The sequence below is a fragment of the Sciurus carolinensis genome, chromosome 17 (genome assembly GCF_902686445.1).
Source record: "Sciurus carolinensis chromosome 17, mSciCar1.2, whole genome shotgun sequence".
NCBI classification, from domain to species: Eukaryota; Metazoa; Chordata; class Mammalia; order Rodentia; family Sciuridae; genus Sciurus; species Sciurus carolinensis.
The window spans coordinates 55,309,159-55,331,633 of record NC_062229.1 but is presented as its reverse complement, the minus strand read 5'-3'; the positions used below and the strand labels follow the sequence as shown (position 1 = coordinate 55,331,633).

The following is a 22,475-nucleotide window of genomic DNA, read 5'->3' as shown; positions in this document are numbered from 1 at the left end:
TGCAAGTGTTAAAAAAAAAAAAAATGAGTTTCCTGACCCTAAGGACTTCTTATACATGAGGAATCTGATTGAGAAATGGTGCCTCCTAAAAGAGACCACGTTTGGAAGGAAATGGTTCGAGGTTACGTGGGGCCAGGTTACCCAACACCCACAAGCAGGAAGGGATGAGGTGAGGACAAGGATGGAGACCCAGAGGTGGGAGATTCCACAGTGGGGAGGCAGTCTTGCTTCATGAGAAGAGTTGGTTTTGAGCACTAGACAAGCAAGAGTGGAAGGTGATGAGAAGCTGACGAGCAGAAGAATTAGGGAAGCAGGTAGCATATTTTATTGCATCCCACAGGGAAATCCACCAACTGGGCATCAACCTGGTGCACTCTAGGTTGTGCTTTTGGCTTGGAGTTGATGGTGCAGCTGTAGGGTTTGGAAATGTAGGCCATAATTTAGGTAAGGGATGAGCCCTGTTCCCCTGGCCTTTACCTCCAAGAGAAGCTGCTGGAATTCTGCAGTGAATTCTCTTGCTCCAAGGAGAAAGGTTTAGGAAAAAGGCCTTTTCCAAAAGGTTGACTCCAATAAGTATAAAGAGCACATTTGTGGAGTCAGAAGGGCCTGGCCTGTCTGTCCTTCTGGATATCACCCACCTGTTTTTTTCATCCCAAACTTGGTCCAGATCCAGGCTACCTGCCATGGTTGTGGGCTTTTCTCCTGTGAGCAACACCCTGTTCCAAGTCTTAGTCCTTAAGCCTTTTGGTGTTCATTCTACCTTGAAAATGTCTAATTTATACTCCTAGCCACTTGGACTTGAAAAATGTAGCAGAGTTGGGTTTGGTGCTATCTCTTACTTCTGCACAGAGCCAAAGCACAGTAGATTCTGGGTTGCCTCGTCTCATCCACCCTCTGGGCATCTCACCCTGCTCCAGGGTCCCTGGCAGGAGTAGGGCTTCTTGATAAAGTCGCGGCATTTGTCCTAGAACATGTTCTGCACCTCCTGGAAAGAAAAGATGATAGTGCCTTTCCATTCTTCAATGATGACATCTTTCCAAGTGATTTACAAATAATACTTGAAACCAAATATTACCACCCTTAGAATTTTACATTGGATTTTCTGATGGGTGCACTCATCTTGTCCCTTCAGTATCAGGATTTCACAGAGCTCACTCCTGGTCCTCTTCTTTCCATGTGAGATGCCTGTGTACCCAAGGCTGCAGTGGCCCTCTCTGTGTCCCCAGCCCTGCCTGCTGTCCTCTCTCCTGAGCACTTGCCTGCTTCTTCAGAGATCTCCCACCTGTGGCCACAGCCCTTTCTGTACTTACTCCCTTTGTGAACGAGCTGACCAGGCTATTCTTCCAGCGAATTCTAGCTCTGGCCACCTATTGTTCAAAGAAAAGAAGTGTGATTTTTCTTAGAGTAATGTTTGAAGTCCTCCACAGAACACTTGTGCAAGCACGTTTCTGCCTCCTTTCCTGCCTCTCTCTCCCTGCCATTCCTTCTGTTCCACCCCGTCCCCAGCTGTGAAGATGCCACATCTTTCCAGGTCCACAGACGTCACTGTGGAAGCCTTTAAGTCCCATTGGAAGTATTACCCTCCTGTGACACATCTCTGCCAGCCCAGCCCAGGCCAACCTTTCTCTTCAGATGTGTGTCTGAGAGGTGCTTACCATGTGATATTATTATCAGTGCTGCTGAGTCTCCCTGTTTGCTGATAAGCAGCTGCTCAAGGTCACAGGCTGTCTTTGGGTCACAGTACTTCACATGCTGCCTGCTACAAGGCGGTTACTCAGTACAGATTGGTGGTGTGAGGAAAGGAATAAATGCCTAAGCCTGTAGGCACAGCTTGGCCCAAGACAGCCCTTGCTTTTCTATCAGTTTCTAGGTAGACTGCCTGCCAAAGTGGAACGTGTTTTTCATTCATCCCCCACTTTACCTTTGGAAAGGTTTAATCTAGTCACAAAGTTGCTTGTTACAGTTCTACCAGAAGTTGGCACTATGGGTCATCACTTGGGTCAAATACTTCTCAAACAGTCCCTGCCAGAAGTGATTAGTTAGTAAGCGATCTGTCTGCCATTGTACATGACAAAAGGCAGGCCATTAGTGTGTGTTTCCTCAGCTCTGAAGTTGAGAGTGAATCCAGGCAGCAAAAGGAATCTGGACTTGGGCTGAGTTTCCTGTTTCCCATGTGCAACTGTTCTACAGACACTGGTCCTTTGCCATGCTTCAAGCCTGTGCCGTATCCTGGCCAGGGGCCCAGGAATAGTCATAGCCCAACCTCTGCCTTCCAGGAACCCGCTGACAGGCAGGAGACAGACACAGACCATCAAAACAAGGTTCTTAGAAAGAATGGAACTTCCTGGCTCTAATGTCTACATTAATCCATTTCATGATTTAAGTTTCCAGAATCAGAAATGTTTCTGAATAATGAATATTATTGCATGTGACTGACTTGCTTGGTCTTTTTAGGTAGGTGGAGCTGAAAACCAAAATAGAGAAATAGATTTGATTGCTCATTCCACTGGAGAAGGCCCTGCTTCAGAATTTGGTTGAAGGAGAACAAGTGGTCATCAGCTAATAGGATGGAGTATGGAGATGGGCCCTGGGTTAGGAGCTTTTGTCTTATCTTCTGGTTACCCAGATACTCTGGTGTCTTTAGTGGAGAAAGGGGGGGTGGGGAACTGAGTCATGCCCACTCAGCAGTGATTTTTTTTTAAAATAGGAGGCTGCTAAACAGGGAAGCGGTATGTAGGAAGAAAAGAGGACTGACATTTTCTGCCTCTCTTGTCCTCCTGTCAGAGCTACCTGCACCAAGTCAAGCCTCCTGTTACCTAGATTAGGGGTGTATACCTTTGGTTCATGAACTATTACGATTTTGGCACCATTTTGTGAGTGCGAGGGAATTTTTAGAGTCAGATTTCCAAAAGAAGTGTTAAGCCCCTGTCCTATTGATTCAAAGGGATTTTATCCTTCCTGGTGAATGATAATTATCTCCATGGAGAATAGCTCATAGGGAATGAGAATGACCCTACAGTGGGAATATCCCAAGGACAGTGCAAGCCTTGTCTGGTGCAGAAGAGAGTGGTGGGCCTGGCCTCTAGTAAATCCCACAAATAAACTGGAGAGATGCAGAGCATGTGGTATGGGCAGGGCCAGGTTTTGTGCCTCAGGACAGAAGGAAGGTTGCTTGGCTTTTACTGCCATGGGAATAACCTGGAGCTCTAATGGCTACTCACAACCAAGCATCTGATTAAGGAATAAATTCCTCCCCACAGAAGAGGATTGGGGTTGCCATGTTCTCTTTAGCTTCTGAGTTGCTCTTACGTTCATGAGGAAAAAGACAGTTTCTGCCCTTCTATGTAATCTGAGGCACTGATACCCATCAGAAAATTGCTTGTTACCTACTTGCCACAATATGAATAATTTGAGAGGACCCATGGGCACCTGGGCTCCAGCACTGAGGGCCCCCTCTGATTCAGCTGCCTTCTCTGTCAGGAGACCTTGGCGAAGGACACACACACTCACATCCTCCTTCCCATCTGGGCGCTGGCTCTGTATCCCACATCGGACCACATCGTGGTCTAGACCTCACAGATACCCATTTTCCTTTAGTGATGATAGCTAAGAATCGTGAACTCATGAGAAAACAAGAAGTGTAAGTTGTATGTTTGAAGTAGAACTCCTCCTTAGACTTTAGTAGATGATGGGATTTGCTGTAGGCTCACTGCTCTTGTCAGCTTCTTTTCTTAGACTGCAGATAGGGGGCCAGGAGGTTGACGGGCAGTAAGGGGCAAGTGTGAGAGAGGCAGTATGATTGTAGGCGGGGACAGGCTGAGTGGGTCAGGAATCATGGCAGTTGGGTGGGGAAGTCTTACATTATTTAGCAATAAATTAAAACAATAAATCACCGTAGTGTAATGGTTCCCCCATGAATAGGGGGCGTGATTAATAGGAAGTAGAGTAAACATCCCTACTCCAGTTATTAGGAGAGTCAACATGCCCATATTTTTTGTAGTGTCACAAAAGGCTGAGGCTCTGTAGTAGTTTTTGCTAGGCCTGCATTTGATCACAAGTTCCTGGGTCCTGCCACTTCAAAGTACCTCCTGTTCTTAATACAGTACTAAAAGTACCATTATTAAGAATGCCAGGCCCCTCTTTATATAATTCAGATCTGAATTTTTATTTCCACAACGTGCTCTGACTTTTCGAGAAGACGGTCATTGTCCTTGACCGTCTGTCCCTGGCAATCAGAAGCCTCCTGGCTCTGTGTGCAGTACTTCCCTATCGCCTCCTATGGAGGGCTTGCCAGGGGTGTCAGGAGACAACAGGCAATAGTTTAGCAACTATTGTGCTGATCCCAGAAAAAGATGTAAAATTTCTTTGTGTATTGCACATGTACATGGATTTGTAAGCCACAAGTTTGAGCGGGTACCTTAGAGCTGGCACAAGCTATGAGGACCTGAAAAAACAATAACTAGGGAAGAACGGGTGTAAATTAATGGAGAAAAGGACACAGTCACATGTCAAGCACCAAGTGGATTCAGGGCACTGGGCTGGATTGGGGCTGGTGGAGGTGGGACAGGATGGTCCTCACCCTTGGAGGGCTTTCACTATGCTAGAAGTGCATTGTTCAACGGGAAAGCGAGAGAGACAGGAACTGACAGTGTGGGTTGTGGGCAATCAGGAGGGGCGGAAATGTTCCATAAAGAACTGGTATTTATCTGACCCTGAAGGAAGAAGTGAACTTGGGATCAAGTTGGGGTGAGGTGTTTAGGACTACAGAGGCAACAAGAGGTGAGGAAGAAACTGCTCCTGTTTTTGAGGGACAAAGAGGAGTCCTCTTAAACTGGAGGATGGAGAGGGAGTGGAAGAGCAAGAGTTGAGGCAGAGGGAGGAGTCTTCCAGGGACATAAGGCTTCTCACGGGGTCTTTGATCACAGTCTTCTCCTTAGAGCCTGCCTTGACTTCGCTACACTGATTCTCCCACCCCACAACTAAGAGCTTCTCTGCCACAGAGCCATGCCTTGGAGCTGTGTGCATCTCTGCCTGTCTCCCCATCAGCCCTGACATACGTGTGTCCATTAGAGCAAAATTTCTTTGAAACCAGGGACTTTTCTTGGTCATCCTTATGGAATACTTTCTGGATTGCTGAGGTTGGGGGGAAAGCTGCTTGTTTGTTTGAAGGGGCCCAGAAATGGAAAGGTATGAGGTGACTGGTGACAGTGCTCTATAAGTGGGAGAAGAGAAGCAAGTGGGTGATTGGAGACCCTCAAAAGAGTGGGAGAGCCTTACCCTTCTGTCGGCTGGTGAGGGTGCGGGATCAGCACACAGGGCTGGGGTAAGGTTGCCCTCTGTCTGCTCAGGGCCATGGATCTGTGCTGTGTGTGTGTGTGTGTGTGTGTATGTGTGTGTGTGTGCACGTGTGAATGTATACCTAAACCCACCCTCTTTCACACATATCCCCTCTCACATGCACAGGTGCACGAGCCCCCTCTGTGCCCCTTTCCACCAGTGGACAGTATTGTTGCCCCCCCTTTGGCTTTACCACCCAACCTGGTTGCCATGGGTGCTGTGGGGACTCAGATTATGTCCCCATATGATCCGTGTGATGTTTCATTCATACGTGCTCATAAACGTCTGCCCCTGCCTGCTCTGTCCAGGGGTATTTTAGTGACGCCTGGAACACGTTTGACTCCCTCATCGTAATCGGCAGCATTATAGACGTGGCTCTCAGCGAAGCAGATGTGAGTATGCACCTGGTGTGGCCTGCGTCCTCTCTCCTCTGTCTGCACATTCTGCTCCCTGCCCTGCAGTGGCATCACCTGGACAAGTCACAGATCCCAATCCTACTTGATTTGAAACTGAGCATTTCCTAAAGGAAAGCTGTGGGGAAGACCCTTTTAGAGTAGACCCTTAATCCAAGGCCTTTGCAGACACAAACCACCTCTGAAGGGCTGACTTTCTGGCAGCACTGACCCAGACACTGGTAGGCAAGGTAAGCTAGGGTGTCTAATTGTTTTTATTTGCTGTGTCAGAAGTGATACCCAAAGTGATGTATCTACGACATGTTTGTCTTAGGGAGGTTTTTTTCAAGTAGCTGAGTAGCATAACGCTGGGATGTTCCCCTTGGATAACACTGTCCTTTTCTCTTTTTTCTTGTTGTGCTTCCTCTCCTCTGTGGCTTCTGAATGCTTCCCCTAACAGCACTATTTCACTGATGCATGGAACACTTTTGATGCCTTAATTGTTGTTGGTAGCGTCGTTGATATTGCTATAACTGAAGTGAATGTAAGTAGCAAACTTTGTGTCCTACCCTGTGATTGTTTTCATTAAGTCTGACGTAGAAGAGACTTCGAAGCCCCACCCGTGAATGTCCAGCCACTCTGGAAATCCAGGCACAAATTTCTTGTTGAAAGATGAAGAGTAGTTAATAGTCTCCCCTCTCTCACCTCGGTCCTCTTCTCCTGAAGAAGTAGGAAAGTTAAGTTGGAATTGCTATTTTAAAAAGAAAACAATATTTTAAAAAAATATTTATATTAACATTTTAAGGGCTAGAGTTAATTTTATATGTATGTGAATGCTGTCAATCACTAGCTGTGTGATCCTGGCAGGTCACCTGACTGCTTTGTGTCTCAGTTTTTCCAGCTATAGAATGGAGTTAATGTATGCCCTTGTGCCCATGGCATTTCTGTGGAGGCACAGGAGGGAGAACCCACAGCCATGCCTGAGAATGCTGTGGCAGCTGCTGGTGTCCTCCCCTGAATCCTGAGTCTGCTCCTAGTCTGGCTGGTGACATTGGAGAACCTGCCAGGCTCTGGCTCCCCAGGGGGTGATGCTGGGAGGATCAGAGGAAGGAGGGCCTGCTGTTTACTGGGGAGAGGATCAGTACTCCTTTGTCACACGCAGCTGAATCTTGATGAAGGACCTCGTGTATAGCAGCTTGCTAGGTGGAGCAGGCCTCCTCCACAGGCATCCAGAGAACCCCTTCAAAAGTAAGCAACTCAAAAAAAGGGGAGCACCATTCCCATCCAGCTCCTCTTGTCTGACTCACGCCCCAACTGAAGGCCCAGGCAGGCAAAAAGGCCCTGTCCACCTGGTCTGACCCAAGTCTGTCAGCAGGTCTTAGTGGGTGTCCAGTGTGTGTGCCCTGTGAGGGGATGAGCAGAGTAAGGGCAAGGACCGTTGTGTAGTCCTGTCTTCTCCATGTTGCCAGTGCAGCCTTGCCCCTCCCCAGTGTTCTGCCTGGCTGGCCTCTGAGGGTCGAGGATTCTTAAGTCCATCCTGGTGCCCAGACAACCTGTAGTGAATGAGGATGGTGAAACCCCTTTATGTCCCCTCACGAGGCCCAGCTGATTCTGCAGTGTGACTAGTGGCAATCCCAAGACCTGACAGATCAAGCCCTACTTCATACCTGGCTTATTGGATCCAGACTTCAGGTTCCTCATAGGATTGAGTATTACCTGCTCTCCCTACCTCACAGGTGTGTTATGGAGATAAAATCAGCTGAATATTTGTAAAAATACTTGCTTAAAAAAAAAAGTGTTAGGAAGATAATAGCAGCACTATTCTAAGCACAGGTTTTCCATGTAATAAGTGAAATGGACTTTAAGATGTTACCATGTCCAAGAAGGTATGATTTAGACCTTATCACACCCATGTCCATGTAATAAGATGCTAGAATGGTATTTAGCTAGGCCTAGGCACACACATCCCCCAACCTCCTTAAGCCCAGGCTTATGTAAGTTCTACTTTGTGTGAAATATTCCATAAGGCAACTACAAAATTGCCATTCATGATTTGTAAATGAATCTTTGTTGTAAAACAAACTGGTGCTGATGAGAGAGCAGCAAGACCCTAACTGGGTTGCCATGGACTCTCAAGTTTATAGCTAGACATCTGCCTGCTTATCTCAAGTGTAAAGTGCCAGCCACATACATCAAGTAGTATGTACATGAAAATTCTAGAACAGACCCTTATGCAGTGTGTCAGAGACAGCCTATGATAAAAGTGAAAATGCAAGTACTCTCATCCCAGTCAGCCTCCTCAGAGCACGTTGTGGGCCTAAAGTGCCACAGAACTGGATGATGTAAATGCTTAGTTTCTGGGTACCAGGATGTGGCCAAGGTTGTTCACCAAGTGGGCACCCCGCTTCCTTATGCTGCCCCACCTGCTGGCTGGCAAAGTAGCACCATGTGTCCAGAGCAGCACCTGGCTTCCTAGCTGCTTCACATTTGCTGGCGGCCGGCTCCTCCCACCATGCCTCTCTCCCCCTCCCCCAGCTCAGCTCGCCCACCCGTCAGTGTCTCAGTGTTGTCCTGCTTCACTGTGCATCAGGAAAGGGCCAGGTCTCTACTCAGGTTTCTAGGTAGCAATTGACATTGCATATCCGTGCAAGACAGGCTTCTGTGGGGCCTATTCATTCCTGGCATTCAGTTAGCTTTTTAAAATCATACTGGTGAACATTCCCAGACTCTGCTCTCAATCAGTGACCTTTTCCCTGCTCAGCTATACCCTGAGACCAAACACTGCTCAACCATGGCCACATTAGTTCCTTGCCCTGGGCCAGTGTAGTACCATCTGAAGAGATCTCCGTGTTTCTCCACTGAGTTTTGAAACAGAGGGAGTGCTCAAGGCCACCTCGTTTATTTAATCTTTTCAACACACATTTATTGAGCATCTACCATTTGTAGGCCCTGGGCTAGGCTCTAGGGAGACCCAAAGATAAAAAAGATGAGATATTCTTAACCTCTGATGGTATAAATACATGAGAACAGGACTGTTGATTCCCACAGGCTGCCCAGCCCCATGCATATGGTGTCCCCCAGGGGAGCAATACATGTCACACCTTGGTGACCTTGTCCCCTGAGCTCCTGGGTTGGCTGAGCATGAACACCCTTGGTCTGCGTTGGCTGGTTTTAGCTTCCGTATGTCTTCATTTTTTGCAATGCTTAACCTGCTGTACTCTCTCCCCCAAACTCTGTTGATCTTTCTTTTCTGTTTCCTAATTGATTTTCATGTTGGTTTTATTTTTAGAAAATTGTAGCGGCAAGTATATATAAACATATATACGGTGAAGTCGTTAAAGCAAAAGCACTTCTAGAGACTGTATTCTTATTTTGGCCTCCCACCTTTGGTTTTCACTGAGTTTCACAGGACATGCTGAGGATCAGCCACGGTCATCTAAACTGTTTCCCTCCCATATTTACATTGTTGTCTCTGGCCAGGGCCTGAGCATGGGCCTTCTTGGTCAGTCATGCTTGGCTCTGAGACTTGCCAATTCAAGAATGAATTATCTGACCTGGAAATGAGAAAACAAGCTTGTGGTTGTATTCCTTGCAAAAAACGGTTTGGATGACCCTTTGCATTGTCCTGCATGCATGCTCACCCAGTGCTCTCTGTTCTGTCCCCTCCACATACCCGACCCTGCTTTTCGTGGTTTGACAGCTTTCATGGTCTTGTCTCCTTCACATTTGATCATAACATCACCAAGCTGCTAAAATATTGGATGACAACTGGTAGGCTCACTTTTGCTCCCTCTTTGGTGCTTGCTTGTTTCTTGAATGGTGAAATGACCCAGCAGTATATTTTTCTGACCCAGACAGAGATGGTTGTCACTGACATTCTATCTTTTTCCATTGTTTAGAAACCTACAACAGCTTGTTTAGAAACCATAGCTTCCTTTGCTCATCAAAGCACCTATAAGGAGTCAGCAGGAGCTCACTCTCAGGATCTAAGGATTGTTCCTGGCTTGTCAGGTGCCCAGTTTAGACCAGGTCACTATAACTTCACTCAGCTTCTTGTCCTGACCCCCTCAACTAGGCTGCTCAACTCCCCAACTCCATATACTCCCCCTGTCCCAGGAGCCAGGTAAAGCACATGACTTCTCAGCTCCTGAGGTGACTGTGGAATCCCCACTATAGAAAGCCGATCCCAGTCTACAGGAGGCCATTTTTGAAAAGCTACCTAGGATAGGTCCTTCTATCTCATGTCCTCTAGGAGTGACTCGAGGACAGTCCTAGGAATTGGACATAGTGTCAACTTACTTGTGTGCCATCTCCACCCTCCACCAGCTGCCATGGTTCCCAGGCTTCCTCCAATTCTTGAAAGGAAGATGGGGAAGAATGTCTAATATCTGCATCCAAGTACTAAGCCCCCATCAACTCCAAAAGAAGCCTCTGCTCAGCTTAACAGCCTGTGTGGGCTTTTCTAGTGCCCCCACTCTGAATGCCCACTCTGCTGATGTGGGCTCTAACCTGAATTCTCAGCCCAGCCCTTACCATGGGCTCAGCTGTACTGAAATTCTCAGCTCTGGGAGCCCCAGATGATTGGAATCACCGGGTAACTTGTTAAAATCTCCATAGTGCAGGTAGACCCCCTAATCAATTAAAAAAGGGTTTTCAGGTTGGGACCTGGGCATCAGGTTTTGTTGAAGGTCCCCAGGTAGTTTCGGTGTGCAGCCCAGGATGAGAGCTGGCCTGCCTTCTTCATTGGGCCGACATTCGTAGTTTGGGAAAAGCTTTTCTCAGTGTCATTCCAGTTGGGAAGATATTTTGGCAACTTGAACGTCCCCCCAGTGCTGCCAGCTGTACCCCTCCTTGAAGCAGTTCTCCCTGCCCACTGGCATGTGGTGGGAGGGGTGATGTCGCAGGCTACACTGGGGGTGCATGCAGCCTGGTGTGCTGTTCGTTCCACCCTTCCCCTCTTGCATGTTGTGCTGTCTCAGACCTCAACAAATGCTATCTCCTCCTCCTTTTGGTTTTTTTTTTAAGAGTTTGAATTTCACAATCCATGACTTGTCATACCTCAAAGATGCCAGTTAAAAAATATACACCTTGAAAGTCACTTTGGCTGCCAGCTTTCACCTACCCTAAAGCAGGATAGGAGCAAGCAGAAGATGGTGGCCAGCAAGTGTCTTCCCAACCAACACCTCTCCTGATGCTCTTGTGGGTCCAACAGGTGTTGTAGGTTTTTCAGTAATGTCACTGTAGTGTTCTGTCTTCTGCACACTGATGCCCTGAGCAGAGGTGTGTGTGCATTTGCACATACGCTTGTGCACACTCCTGCAGTGTGGGCGGGCAAGAGTGGTGTCTCCCTCAGGGGGAATGATGTGGGAGACGATGAGAACTTTGGAAAACGGGGGGGTTTGTTTTTTTGTTTAAGTCTTAAGTTTAAAAACATGAACTGTCCCTTTGAGGATGTCGTTTGTTTTGAGGTGATATAATAGAAAAGGAAAATAAAAATAGTGACCCTGGATTTTGACAAGCCCATTAGACTTCCCATCCTGAGCATCCCAAAGTGGAGCAGGGACCTTTCTGACTCTTAGGACCTGTTCCTGGGTTCAGACCCCTTGTTCTCCATGAGTTTTACAGAATTTTGGTCTCAGGAGGCAGCCCTTGATGAGAGTGAGGCTTCAGAACCAAGCCTTTCCTGTCCTTTGTCCCCAGGGGATGAAGCCGTCAGAGTGGCATGCACACACATCCCTTAGGTTTACAGGAAGCCTTTTTTGAAGCCCCCAACCAGACAAGCCTCTTTGCCTTCCATCTGCTCCTGGGTAGACCTGCTGCAGTGGAGGGGGCCGCACTGCCAGGAAAAGGGGCTGTCCCTTCACAGTTCTGGTTGAGTTTAGCCTTACTGTTTAATGATGCCTCCTGGGATAGGTGAGAGTCTGCCCCCAGTGTCTTTACGTTCTCCTCACCATTTAACACCCGATAGGTGCCCTGCTGGGCACTGAGTGGAGTGAGGCGAGGCCCCGCCCTCCCTGGGCGTGAGGGAACCAGGTGAGCATCAGCCATCAGAGTCTGCATCCTGGGGCCTGGTAACAGGAGCCCAGCCAGACCTGGAATAGGTGGAACGGCAAGCTCAGGGCAAGCTGGTCCTCCACAGGGTCCTGCAGACCTGGGCTTCCTTGCGTCTGAGCACTGTGAGCTGTAGGTCAGGCAGTGCAGGCCTTTGGAACCAGCTTCTCCTCATGCTGGCCAGTCTAGTCCTGCTCCTGAGTAGCCCCGTCAGAGGCCATGGTGGGAAGCATCTGGTCCTGTGGGAAGGCATGTGGACCCCAGGCAGGGCCAGTGTGTGCCCTGCAGCTGGAGTTGTGACTCTGACTGAGCTGAGAGAAGCAGAGGTACCCTCTGTGCTTGTGTCTTTAGGGACAGCTGAGGTCTGCCAGCTTTATATTTTGCTGGATGTCTGTCATCCTGGACCTCATGTTCCTGGATGTAAATTAGAAAGCAATAGTTTGTGCCCTGCTGATGGCTGCCCATCCTCAAGTCCAGTTCCAGTTAGAGTCACTTGCATTTTCTCAGGGAAGGAGCAGATTGCTGTCCAAAGACATTAACTACACTTTTTTATAAGGGTGAAATGTTCTGAACCCCTGCTTCCTTCCCACTTCATTAATACATTTTAATGTCTGATTTCTTAAAGCCAACTGAAAGTGAAAATGTCCCTGTCCCAACTGCTACACCTGGGGTAAGATCAGTGACTAGTCCCCAGGGGCTGGGCCTTTTCCTTGAGTTTATTTGACCATGTTGAGTTTTCCACTGGTTTTTCTGTATTCTCCATGATTGTCCTTCCAGAACAGTGTCTGCAGTGGTTTGCATTCATCATCAGTGTCCAGCACTCTTGGCCAGCCCAGCGTTCTCCTCTAACACAGTAGAACACGTGGACATGCATGTGCTGTGTGGACAGTTTTTCAAGCCCTGTGTTGTTAGCATGTAACTTTTCCTTTCATATCATGCTTTTTAAGATGAAAAGGCCCTAGAAACACATCTTAAGTTCTTACCTCTGTCACCTTCGCATCTGTTGCTGTTTTTCTGAAAGTGTTGCATGTTCTACTTTCCATTGGGTTTGACCTCTCCATAATAACCCTTCAGAACTCTGAAGAGAGCAATAGAATCTCCATCACCTTTTTCCGTCTTTTCCGAGTGATGCGATTGGTGAAGCTCCTCAGCAGGGGAGAAGGCATCCGGACATTGCTGTGGACTTTTATTAAGTCCTTTCAGGTAAGAGCAAGCCCAGGCTTTCTGTTTCTTTGGGAAGTTCTTGTGTAGGTCAATGGTTGTCCCTTGGAGGACCCAGACTTTCTCTCTCTCTGCATTAACACTGCGTGGACCTGGCTGGAATGCAGCCCAGCACTACTCCGGTCACTTGCCTTAAAGGAAACACAGTAGAAAGCAGTAAGGTCCTGTATCTCAGAAATCTGTAACATTTCCAAGATGGAAAAATTTGAGCCTCTGGGCTCCTCAATATCCCCAGGATGCCCAGTGGTGGTGGTGGTGAGAGAGAGGAGTGGGTCCTGCAGACTCCCTGGAGACCAACAGCCTCACTCAAAGATGCCTTCTCCTCCTGCAGCTGCAGAGATCCTGTCTGTCAGCCAGTCTAGATAGACCTAGAAACAATGCCAACTAGTCAGGCCTGTGAGGATTAGAGTTCGGGGCATTTAGCCCTAAACCAGGTCTCATTCATTACCTATAATTCCCCAGGTGGGTGTAGCCCAGTTCCAGTCTATTCCTAAGCAGAACTGACTTCTTCTGTACCTTCTAGTACCCTGCCCCAGATATTCCAATCTTCTGGATTAAATCTGTTGGGGAGAGGAAAATAAATATATTCCTGTTAAAAGGTGCACTCGTGTAGGGAAATTTTGGATATGTACAAACATATCCAAACATTTTTATTATGTATTTCATTCAAAAGTCATAAAAGTTTCATATGAATAAGTGGAGCTTTCCAAAGATACATCAAAAAGCTGAAGTTTGCCTCCAGCCCACCTCTGGGGTGATGAGTTTCAAGAAGCCAGTGAGCATTTTTTGGCTACATAAGATCTTAACCAGTAAAGGGAAAAAGAGGACCTAGGTGGAGAGAGGGAAGGTGCAAAGGCTCAGAGAAGGGATTTCACAGGTCCTGCTGAGAAGAATGAAGCTGGAGAACCAAGGAGTGTAGCTCCGAAAGAGGCAGGTCAGAGTGGGGACCCAGGCAGCCAGCTTCTGTCCAGGGAAGGCTTGCAACCAACCCTCCACAGCTGTAGGTACTCATGTGGACTAACTGTTTTAAGAACAGAGTGAGCTCTTGCAATAAAGTTGCTCTTTTTAATGAAATTAGTAAACTTTTTGAGATTTGGTAAATAATAAGGTCATGTTACAGTTTTCTGATTCACACTGAGAAACTGCCAACAAAATTGCTAACCATTTAGTAACCTAGAAGATAAACACAGACTGGTGTGATGAGGATAGCCCACAACTGACTGGGACTCCATCAGGCAAGCTAGGACAGGCCGGCAGCTGGGGTCGCAGCGGGCGCAAGCCAGAAGATGTCCTGTCAGTCGACTAGTTCCTGACTTTTTGATGGACTTTCTCAGATAGGAGAGAAAGGGGATGCTTTAAAGCAAGTATGCGTGGAATTAAGCCCAACAACCTGGGCATCCCTGGAGGTGTGCTGTGCGCATTTGTCACGTGGTGAGGGAGCAAAGCCATGGAGGAACATAGGTTTAAAGGACTGGGATCTGATCGGACACACAGGTTTGCATCAGGTGTTCCTGAAGAGAGCCTAGGCTTGGCGACCCCCAGCTACCTCCTTTTCTTCCCTGGCCCAGTGCCCCTCTCCTGACCTGGCAGTTCCTTCAGAAGCTGTACATTTTAAGAAAGATGTTTTACGTCCTATAGCCACAACCAGAAATTGGTTCTTCCCCTCTAACTAATTCTATTGCTAAGGAAACGCTTCAGTGGAAGCAAGGTGATTTTGCTTGATGATGTTTCTTTGCAACCTGCTCTGCAGTGGCTTTTCACCCTGCCCAGACTGCCCACAAGAGAAAGTCCAGTGTTTCAGGATGATTTGATCTGTTATGACTTCACAGATGATTCCTGTAATGGATTTAAAACTCTTGAGAGTGGTGGACTTGTGTTGAAAATGTTTAGGATTAGTATGTGGTGTTAACCATGGAAAGTGGTGACCCCAGGCATGCAGGGGTTTGGGTACTTGGGACTGAAGTAGTTGTGCTGGACTGGGATTAAAATGTCCTTCCTCATTCTGTGTTCCTTCACTATGCCATGTGGAAGAGAAAAGAAGCATGTGGCCCCTGTGTATGTCTCGTTGTGCTCAGCAGGGACAGGGGCCCAGCCCTGAGTCACATGGTGCCTCTCTTACAGGCGCTCCCATATGTCGCCCTCCTTATTGCCATGCTGTTCTTCATCTACGCAGTCATTGGCATGCAGGTATGTGCCAGCCGCTTCCTTGGAACCCTTTTGCAGGAAAGCCCCAAACCTGTGGAATGCTGTACCATGGCCAGGTAAAGTAGAAAGACAAATGCCTTTGTTGCTAAAGAGGTAGGAACATAAGAAAGATGTGATCCCTTAGGAGTTCCTGAGGATAGAGGCCGTGCCAGGAGAAATCAGAGCCAAAGAACGTGGAGAGGTGTAGATATGCCAGGTAAATCTGTGTGTCATGGCATCCCCACCCCCACCTGTGCCTCAGAAAAATTAGCTGGTTGAGAAGACCCATGACTGTTTTCAGTGGTGGGTGATAGACCAGACAGAAGAGGAAATCCTATACTGAAGGAAGCCATAATTGTCAACGTGGAAGTCATATTTTCTGCACTGATGTAACTCAGAGGATACTTAGTAATGCAAAAAGTCTGATATCCTGAAATGCTATTCCTTATTATAAGTGAGATTCTCATTTGAAACAAAATAACTCCAGATTCTATGATTAGGACTGAACTGGGACTATTGTGGCACCTCAGCTTTCCAGAGAGTCATGGAAGCAGGCTCTTCTGTGACCATGGTCAGTCCTCCTGGGGCTGAGAAAGGGATTGGGCCTCATTAACAGCTGGGTCCTAACGTGTGCAGCTGTGGTGGGGGGGCTCAGTGGGTGAGGGAGATGGACAGCAATATGTGGCTGTAGATGTTCACGTGGGCTCCTTGAAGATTCTCCCCTTGTACAGATGCTGTCTTCCTGATCAGGGAAGAGTGTAAGGAAAGGTGAGATGATTCTAGGGAAAGAGAGAGAGTAGTATTTATGTATTTTTCCTGAAGGCATAGAAGTATTTTCAGGACTCTAGGTATCTTACCAGGAGTTGGGAAGGGAGTGGTCATACTTGAACCCTTGTAATTGAGCAGTGTGTGACAGATGCCATGCACCAGGGAGGGTCTTGTGTAACATATAAAGGAGGTATCACAGGGCCCTGTAAACTCCATTGCACTCCCACCCCAGGTTCTCCTGGCAGGCTTTGCCAGGCATCAAGTTCTTCTGGAATGTTGGTCTGCTTCCTGAGTCCCAGGAGGAAAGCTATTTACTCACTTCTCATTGCCCTGGAGGTACAGCTCACTGTCCTTCCAGAGGGTTGAAAGCTCCTGCCCGCTGGCACCACCTTTGTGTCCAGCCCGGTCTTTCATTTATCTCCTTGCCATTCTTCCTTTCATTCCCCAGGACACCTGTGCTGTGTCACCACTGCCCTTTGCAGGTGGTGTTCCCTTGCCTAGAGCACTCTTCACCATCTTATCACCTGATAAACTTCTACTTATCCTTCCTTTGTTTATTTTTTTATTTTTTTTAGTTGTAGATGGACATAATACCTTTATTTTTATATGGTGCTGAGGATCAAACCCAGTGTCTCACATATGCCAGGCAAGCGCTCTACCACTGAGCTATAACCACAGCCCCCTTGTCCTTCATTTCTAAGCTTAAATGTCGCTCCCTCTGGAGGTCTTTCCTGACCCCAGGTCCTTGGCTTTGAGTAGATGAGCCTGTTCCCCACTTCCCTGCTGGTGTGGGCCGTCCCACCACTCACCATGTGTTTGTCATTGCCTGGTCATCTTTGTAGTCCCCAGAGTGGGGACTCCCTTCAAGATGAGACTGCCTGTCTGGAGGACTGTGTTCTCAATGTTTAAGCTAATGCCTGGCACCTGGGTGCCCAGAAGATCTCTGCTGAATTAACTAAGTGCCAAGTATCCTAAGAAAGCTCTAGTTAGTTGGTCAAATCTGTCTTCTTTCCTAAATTCATGAGTTTTTTAATTTTCTGGATGACTGTGTTAGCTTTTTATCACTATCATGAAATACTTGAAACTTTGAAAAGGTTTACTTTGGCTCACAGTCTTGGAGGTTCTAGGACATGATCAGTTTGGCCCCATTGCTTTGAGCCTGTGGAGCGACGGCACATCATAGCAGGAGTGAATGGTGGACCAAACTGCTTAGCACATGGCCGGGAAGTGAAAAAAGAGGGGCCAGGGCCCCACAGTCCCCTTTGAGAGCACACTCCCAGTGACCCACTGACCTCCCACTAGGCTCCAGTCCTTAAAGATTTTCCCACTTCCCACCAAGGCCACCCTGGAGACCAAGCCTTCAAAACACAGGCTTTAGGGGACATTAAAGATCCAAACTCTAGCAATGACAAAATCTATTTTTTTCTAACAACTTCTCCACCTAGATGTTTGGGAAAGTTGCCATGAGAGATAACAACCAGATCAATAGGAACAACAACTTCCAGACGTTTCCCCAGGCGGTGCTGCTGCTCTTCAGGTGACTGAGTCTGTGGGTGGTGTTCCTGGGCAGGTGGTGCCAATCTCTGCCTCGCTCTGGGCTGAGTGATAGAGGACATGTGTTATGTCAGAGCAATGTGCCTTTCCCAGTAATCACAATGTCTTTTTGCTTTCGATTTTTTTGTATTCTTAGAAAACTAACATTTCTTCTCACAGAAAAATTTTGTTGTTTTATTAAAACTGCTAGGGCCATTTAGATTGTGACTGGCTTAAGGTTGATCCACTTGTTGAGCTGTAAGTTCACTTACAACTCCCAAGTCTGGAATTGTGGAATACATGTTTTTGCATGGAAGCATTTACCAAAACACAACAGGGATGACAGAATTGAGCAGAGACACAAGGGCCTTTTGCACAACCAGTGGGGAACATACTAAAATGTACAGTTTCAAATTTTATGGAATTGTTTTTGGCCTCAATTACCTTTATAAACCAATTACCTTACAGCAAGAACTTTCTAGAAATTATAGAAGTAATTTCCAATATCTCCAGCTATTGGGTAGCAAGTCATTTGCAAACTGGGAGATTAGTCAGGAGCAATCACTTAAAAATTATAATATGCATGTTTAAAGTAGAGAAGACAGAAAAACAGACATTCATTTATTGAAAAAAACATGGTATGATTACATCAAATGATTGTTATACATCCAAGAGCCCTATATCAGGACCTCCAGTTACTGTGGTAAGTTGCATTAGAAAGTAAGTAGAAATTCCAGATTCTCAGTAATTCAACTTAGAGTTTATTCTGAATAAGAATCCCCCTCCAATGTCTCAGCCTTCAATCTCTCCTTCCCCCACTAATGTCCTTTCTCTTCTTGATCTGGAAAGGTGTGCAACCGGGGAGGCCTGGCAGGAGATCATGCTGGCCTGCCTCCCGGGGAAGCTCTGTGACCCTGAGTCTGATTACAACCCTGGCGAGGAATACACGTGTGGGAGCAACTTTGCCATTGTCTATTTCATCAGCTTTTACATGCTCTGTGCGTTTCTGGTAAGCAGCCACCATAGTTCTCCTCTGTTTACGGTGCTTGTGTAGCGTTTGGGGTTCAGACTAGTGATATTGCCCCATCAGACTTCTAAAGGACAGTTGATGTGCTGGGCCCCCTTGGCAGGGGAGATCTTGCTTATCAGGCATGTGTCACTGCCACCTTGATTATGAGCAGAGACTGTGTGCTCACTAACAGGCTGGGGGTAATTACCAACAATCCCAGCTTCTTAGGGCTTCTGATTCCTTTCTAAAACTTCAAAGCTGCTGCACATGGCTTTAAGTGACTTCAGAGTATGAGTTATCTGGTGGCAATGAAATTATAAGCTTGCAGTGAGCTTCAGAACACCAGCTAATGCACCCACCCACCCACTCCTGGGATGATTCCAAGCCATCCAGGAAAGCTAAAAGCCTGCCCTTTTCTTAAACATCACCCCAAGGGGAAGGTTTTATAGCCCCTTTTGGGTACTTAGAGATGTGGGTTCAGATACCTCATGTCCATGTAATTAGGAGGCACATAGCAGAGTCTGACAGTGCATCCTACTACAGCTGAAGTTCCCCCCTCTGATTTTCTTTTTCAGATTATCAATCTGTTTGTGGCTGTCATCATGGATAATTTTGATTATCTGACACGGGACTGGTCTATTCTGGGGCCTCACCATTTAGATGAATTTAAACGAATATGGTCAGAATATGACCCTGAGGCAAAGTAGGTTGGAAAAGAGTCCATCTGGCTTGGAAGGGTCATTTTGGTTTTTGGTCTTTTTTTTTTTTTGAATTTTTTTGTTTTTTTTAGTTGTAGACGGACACAATACCTTTATTTTATTTATTTATGTGGTGCTGAGGATTGAACCCTGTGCCTCACGCAAGGGAGGCAAGCGCTCTACCACTGAGCTACAACCCCAGCCCCGGATGGCTTTTGTAATGTCAGCTGTGACTTTTGTGGAAGGTGGGGTGGGCTGAAACCTCAGACCAGCTGGCACTGCCCCCAGACCTGATGTTGTCCTTTGCTTACAGGGGAAGGATAAAACACCTTGATGTGGTCACTCTGCTCCGACGTATCCAGCCTCCTCTGGGGTTTGGGAAATTATGTCCACACAGAGTAGCGTGCAAGGTGAGCATCCTGTTCGTGTGTCTAACAGCCTCTTTTGTGGGGTTCATGGCTTCATTCCATAAACACTTAGTGACACTCAGCCAGGCTTTGTGTGAGGTGTTAGGTCCATAGAATCCAGAGATTCTCCAAAGAAATAGAACCAATGAGATCAATATAGACATTTGTGTGTGTGCGTGTGTGTGTGTGTGTGTGTGTGTGTGTGTGTGAGTGTGATGAGTATGGGGACATGCATAGATACATACATGTTTATATACATCTATAGCGAGAGTCATGTAATTGTGGAAGCTGAGAAGCCCCCAGTCTCATCAACAAGTTGGAAACCCAGGAGAGCTGGTGGTATAGTTCTGCCTGAGTTCAGAGGTCTGAGAACCAGGGAGCTGATGGTGTAAGGTTCACTCTAAGGGTAGAAGACTGTGTTGGCACACAGAATTAACCATCATAAAGGTGCTCCCAATTACCTGCCAAGTTGAACTGAGCATTAACTAGAGAAGGAACGAGGGATAAACAGAATAAACACCCCAAAGGAATATGACTCTCATCCAGCACTGGCTTTCTCCTGAGGAATTTTTCTTCCCTTTACAGAGATTAGTGGCCATGAACATGCCTCTCAACAGTGACGGGACAGTCATGTTTAACGCAACCCTGTTTGCTTTGGTCCGAACAGCTCTCAAGATCAAGACTGAAGGTGTGTGTTCCCTGGGGACAGGACAGGTGGTAAAAGTGGGAGGAGTGGCCACCCCTAATTTTGACATTCTTAGCTGGGCTTTTTCTAGGTAAAGGGAGACCCCAGAAGGAGTGGGAAGAACAGTGGGAGTATCTGTGCTGAGCTGGAGGTCACCCTCTCCTCCCTCAGTCTTTTCTGCCCTTCCTATATGTTTCCCTTTGTCCCAGAGTATCTTGAGTTGATTTATCCCACCGCTTACTGTCATAGTGGGAGAAATAGGCAAGGCATAGCGGCAGAGACAACCATCACAAGTGGGCCTACTCCAGCTGTCCCGTAGTATTGTGTGACCTGCAGTGAGGAAGTTTGCTATTCTGAGCTTTTCTCTCTCCAAGAAGAACTAAATGCACCTATGCCAGGGAAGATCCTCAGGAGGAGCGAAGCCCCTCTGCACACATAGTGCACATAGTTAGCACTTGGGGAATACTAGTAGGACCAGCATCTTCTAGCTGGACCCTCAGCCCTCCCACCCTGAACTCTGTTCAGACCTGGCAAAGCAGACACTGTAGTGTGGCTCAGGAGTCACATCAGAGATAGAATGGAAAGCAGACTGTAGCCCACTGACCGCGAGTAAGCGGAAGGTGAGAAAATGGAGACCTTGAGGGGAACACTTGATGGAGGAGAGGGGAGAGGAGGCAGCAAGGGACATCTGTCAAGTCCTGAATTCCAGTGTGAAACAGGAATGTTCCCACTGTGAAGGGACTTCCCCCTGGGCAGGCTCAGTGACTAATACTGAATGTAGGAAGAGCCTTTGACCCTGGCTGGGGAGAGCCCCGTGGGACGGAGGGGCAGGGGCAGAGGCAGTGTGTCCTTCCAGGCAGGACTGGGACTGGCAGGGTGGCGAGAGCAGGGAAAGGGAGTTGGGAAACAAACAAGGCTTGTATCCCTCTTTTGCTTTTTGGATTTAGGGAACCTGGAACAAGCTAATGAAGAACTTAGAGCTGTGATAAAGAAAATATGGAAGAAAACCAGCATGAAGCTGCTTGACCAAGTGGTCCCTCCAGCTGGTGGTCAGTGTAATCTCTTTCCTAAGTAGCTCTCAGCCAGGGCTTTAGTTTAGTGATAGCATGTCCAGAAAACCCAGACCGTGTTTGTAGAATGCTTTAGGTATCAGAATATGAGATGACATTAGAGAGTCCTTGGCCATTCAGTGTGATTACTGGGGCACTATAAAGACAATTCAATAAGAGTCTTCAGTGGGAAGGAAACCAAGACTCACATGGCTGGAGCAGGGGTTTGCTTGTTGGTGGAAGAGTTAATGTTAGAGAACAAGATCACAGATACAAAATGAAAATCCTATAAGCCTATATATATTTTTTTAAAGGAAAAATATTTAAAGCAAGTTTCCAATTATCCATCAGCATTTTGTTGAAAATTCATAAAAAATGGGTAGATTTCAGGAAATGGCAATTTTGAAATGTTCTCATCAGGACTGAATTTACCATCATAATTACCAAGAATTATCAGGAGTGTCCTTAATAAAGTAGAATTTATCCCCAGCATTGCACATATTTAGAGACATAACTAACAAGCATGCTTATTTTTCTTTTGTTTATCACAAATTAACTGACTAAACTTTTTTTGAATTTATATATATAAAACATCTACATATCATATATATTTATATATATGTAATGTTTTTCCATTTTCATTTAAGTACACATGGACTTAGAAGTTGAGGTGGTTGTTTTCAGACTTCTGTTTTTGAGTTTTAAAGGTGCAGGATCTGCTTACCCAGTGCTACCCACCAGCATTTTAGCCACCCCTGGCCTGGGCACAGTAACCATCTGGTGGGTTTTATAACCAGCAGAACCTTTATAGTGTCACTACCCCTGCCACCTTCAAAGCTGGTCTGGCTCAGGTGTGGAATCTGACTCCAGAACCTGGGCCAGAACTATAGCCAAGGTTACTTCCTCTGAGAAGGTGACAGCCTGTGGCTCTTGGGGAACAGAGAGCACAGCATGTTGGCCTGTTCTGCTCCTTAATGTGCAACGAGAATCAGTATGAACTTTTGTAACTGAAAAGAGCCACCCACAGCTGACATGGCCACCAGCTCAAAGCTGGGGAAAATGGACCAGAAAGAAATGATAAAAGGAAATGAAACAAACCTCCCACCATGAAACCCCTGGCAGCCCGTGGGAGACTGATGCT

The 22,475-nt window shown here is 46.9% G+C and overlaps 1 protein-coding gene across 1 annotated transcript in view; it reads left to right on the top strand.

The window, feature by feature from the left end:
• Positions 1-22,475, top strand: part of Cacna1d (calcium voltage-gated channel subunit alpha1 D) — a 306,525-nt gene that overhangs the window by 255,386 nt on the left and 28,664 nt on the right. The window contains 10 exon segments of the mRNA XM_047530661.1: positions 5,646-5,729; positions 12,406-12,450; positions 12,855-12,983; positions 15,123-15,188; positions 17,399-17,490; positions 18,336-18,495; positions 19,071-19,198; positions 19,507-19,603; positions 20,186-20,288; positions 21,233-21,334. Coding sequence (XP_047386617.1) covers positions 5,646-5,729; positions 12,406-12,450; positions 12,855-12,983; positions 15,123-15,188; positions 17,399-17,490; positions 18,336-18,495; positions 19,071-19,198; positions 19,507-19,603; positions 20,186-20,288; positions 21,233-21,334 — 1,006 coding nt within the window.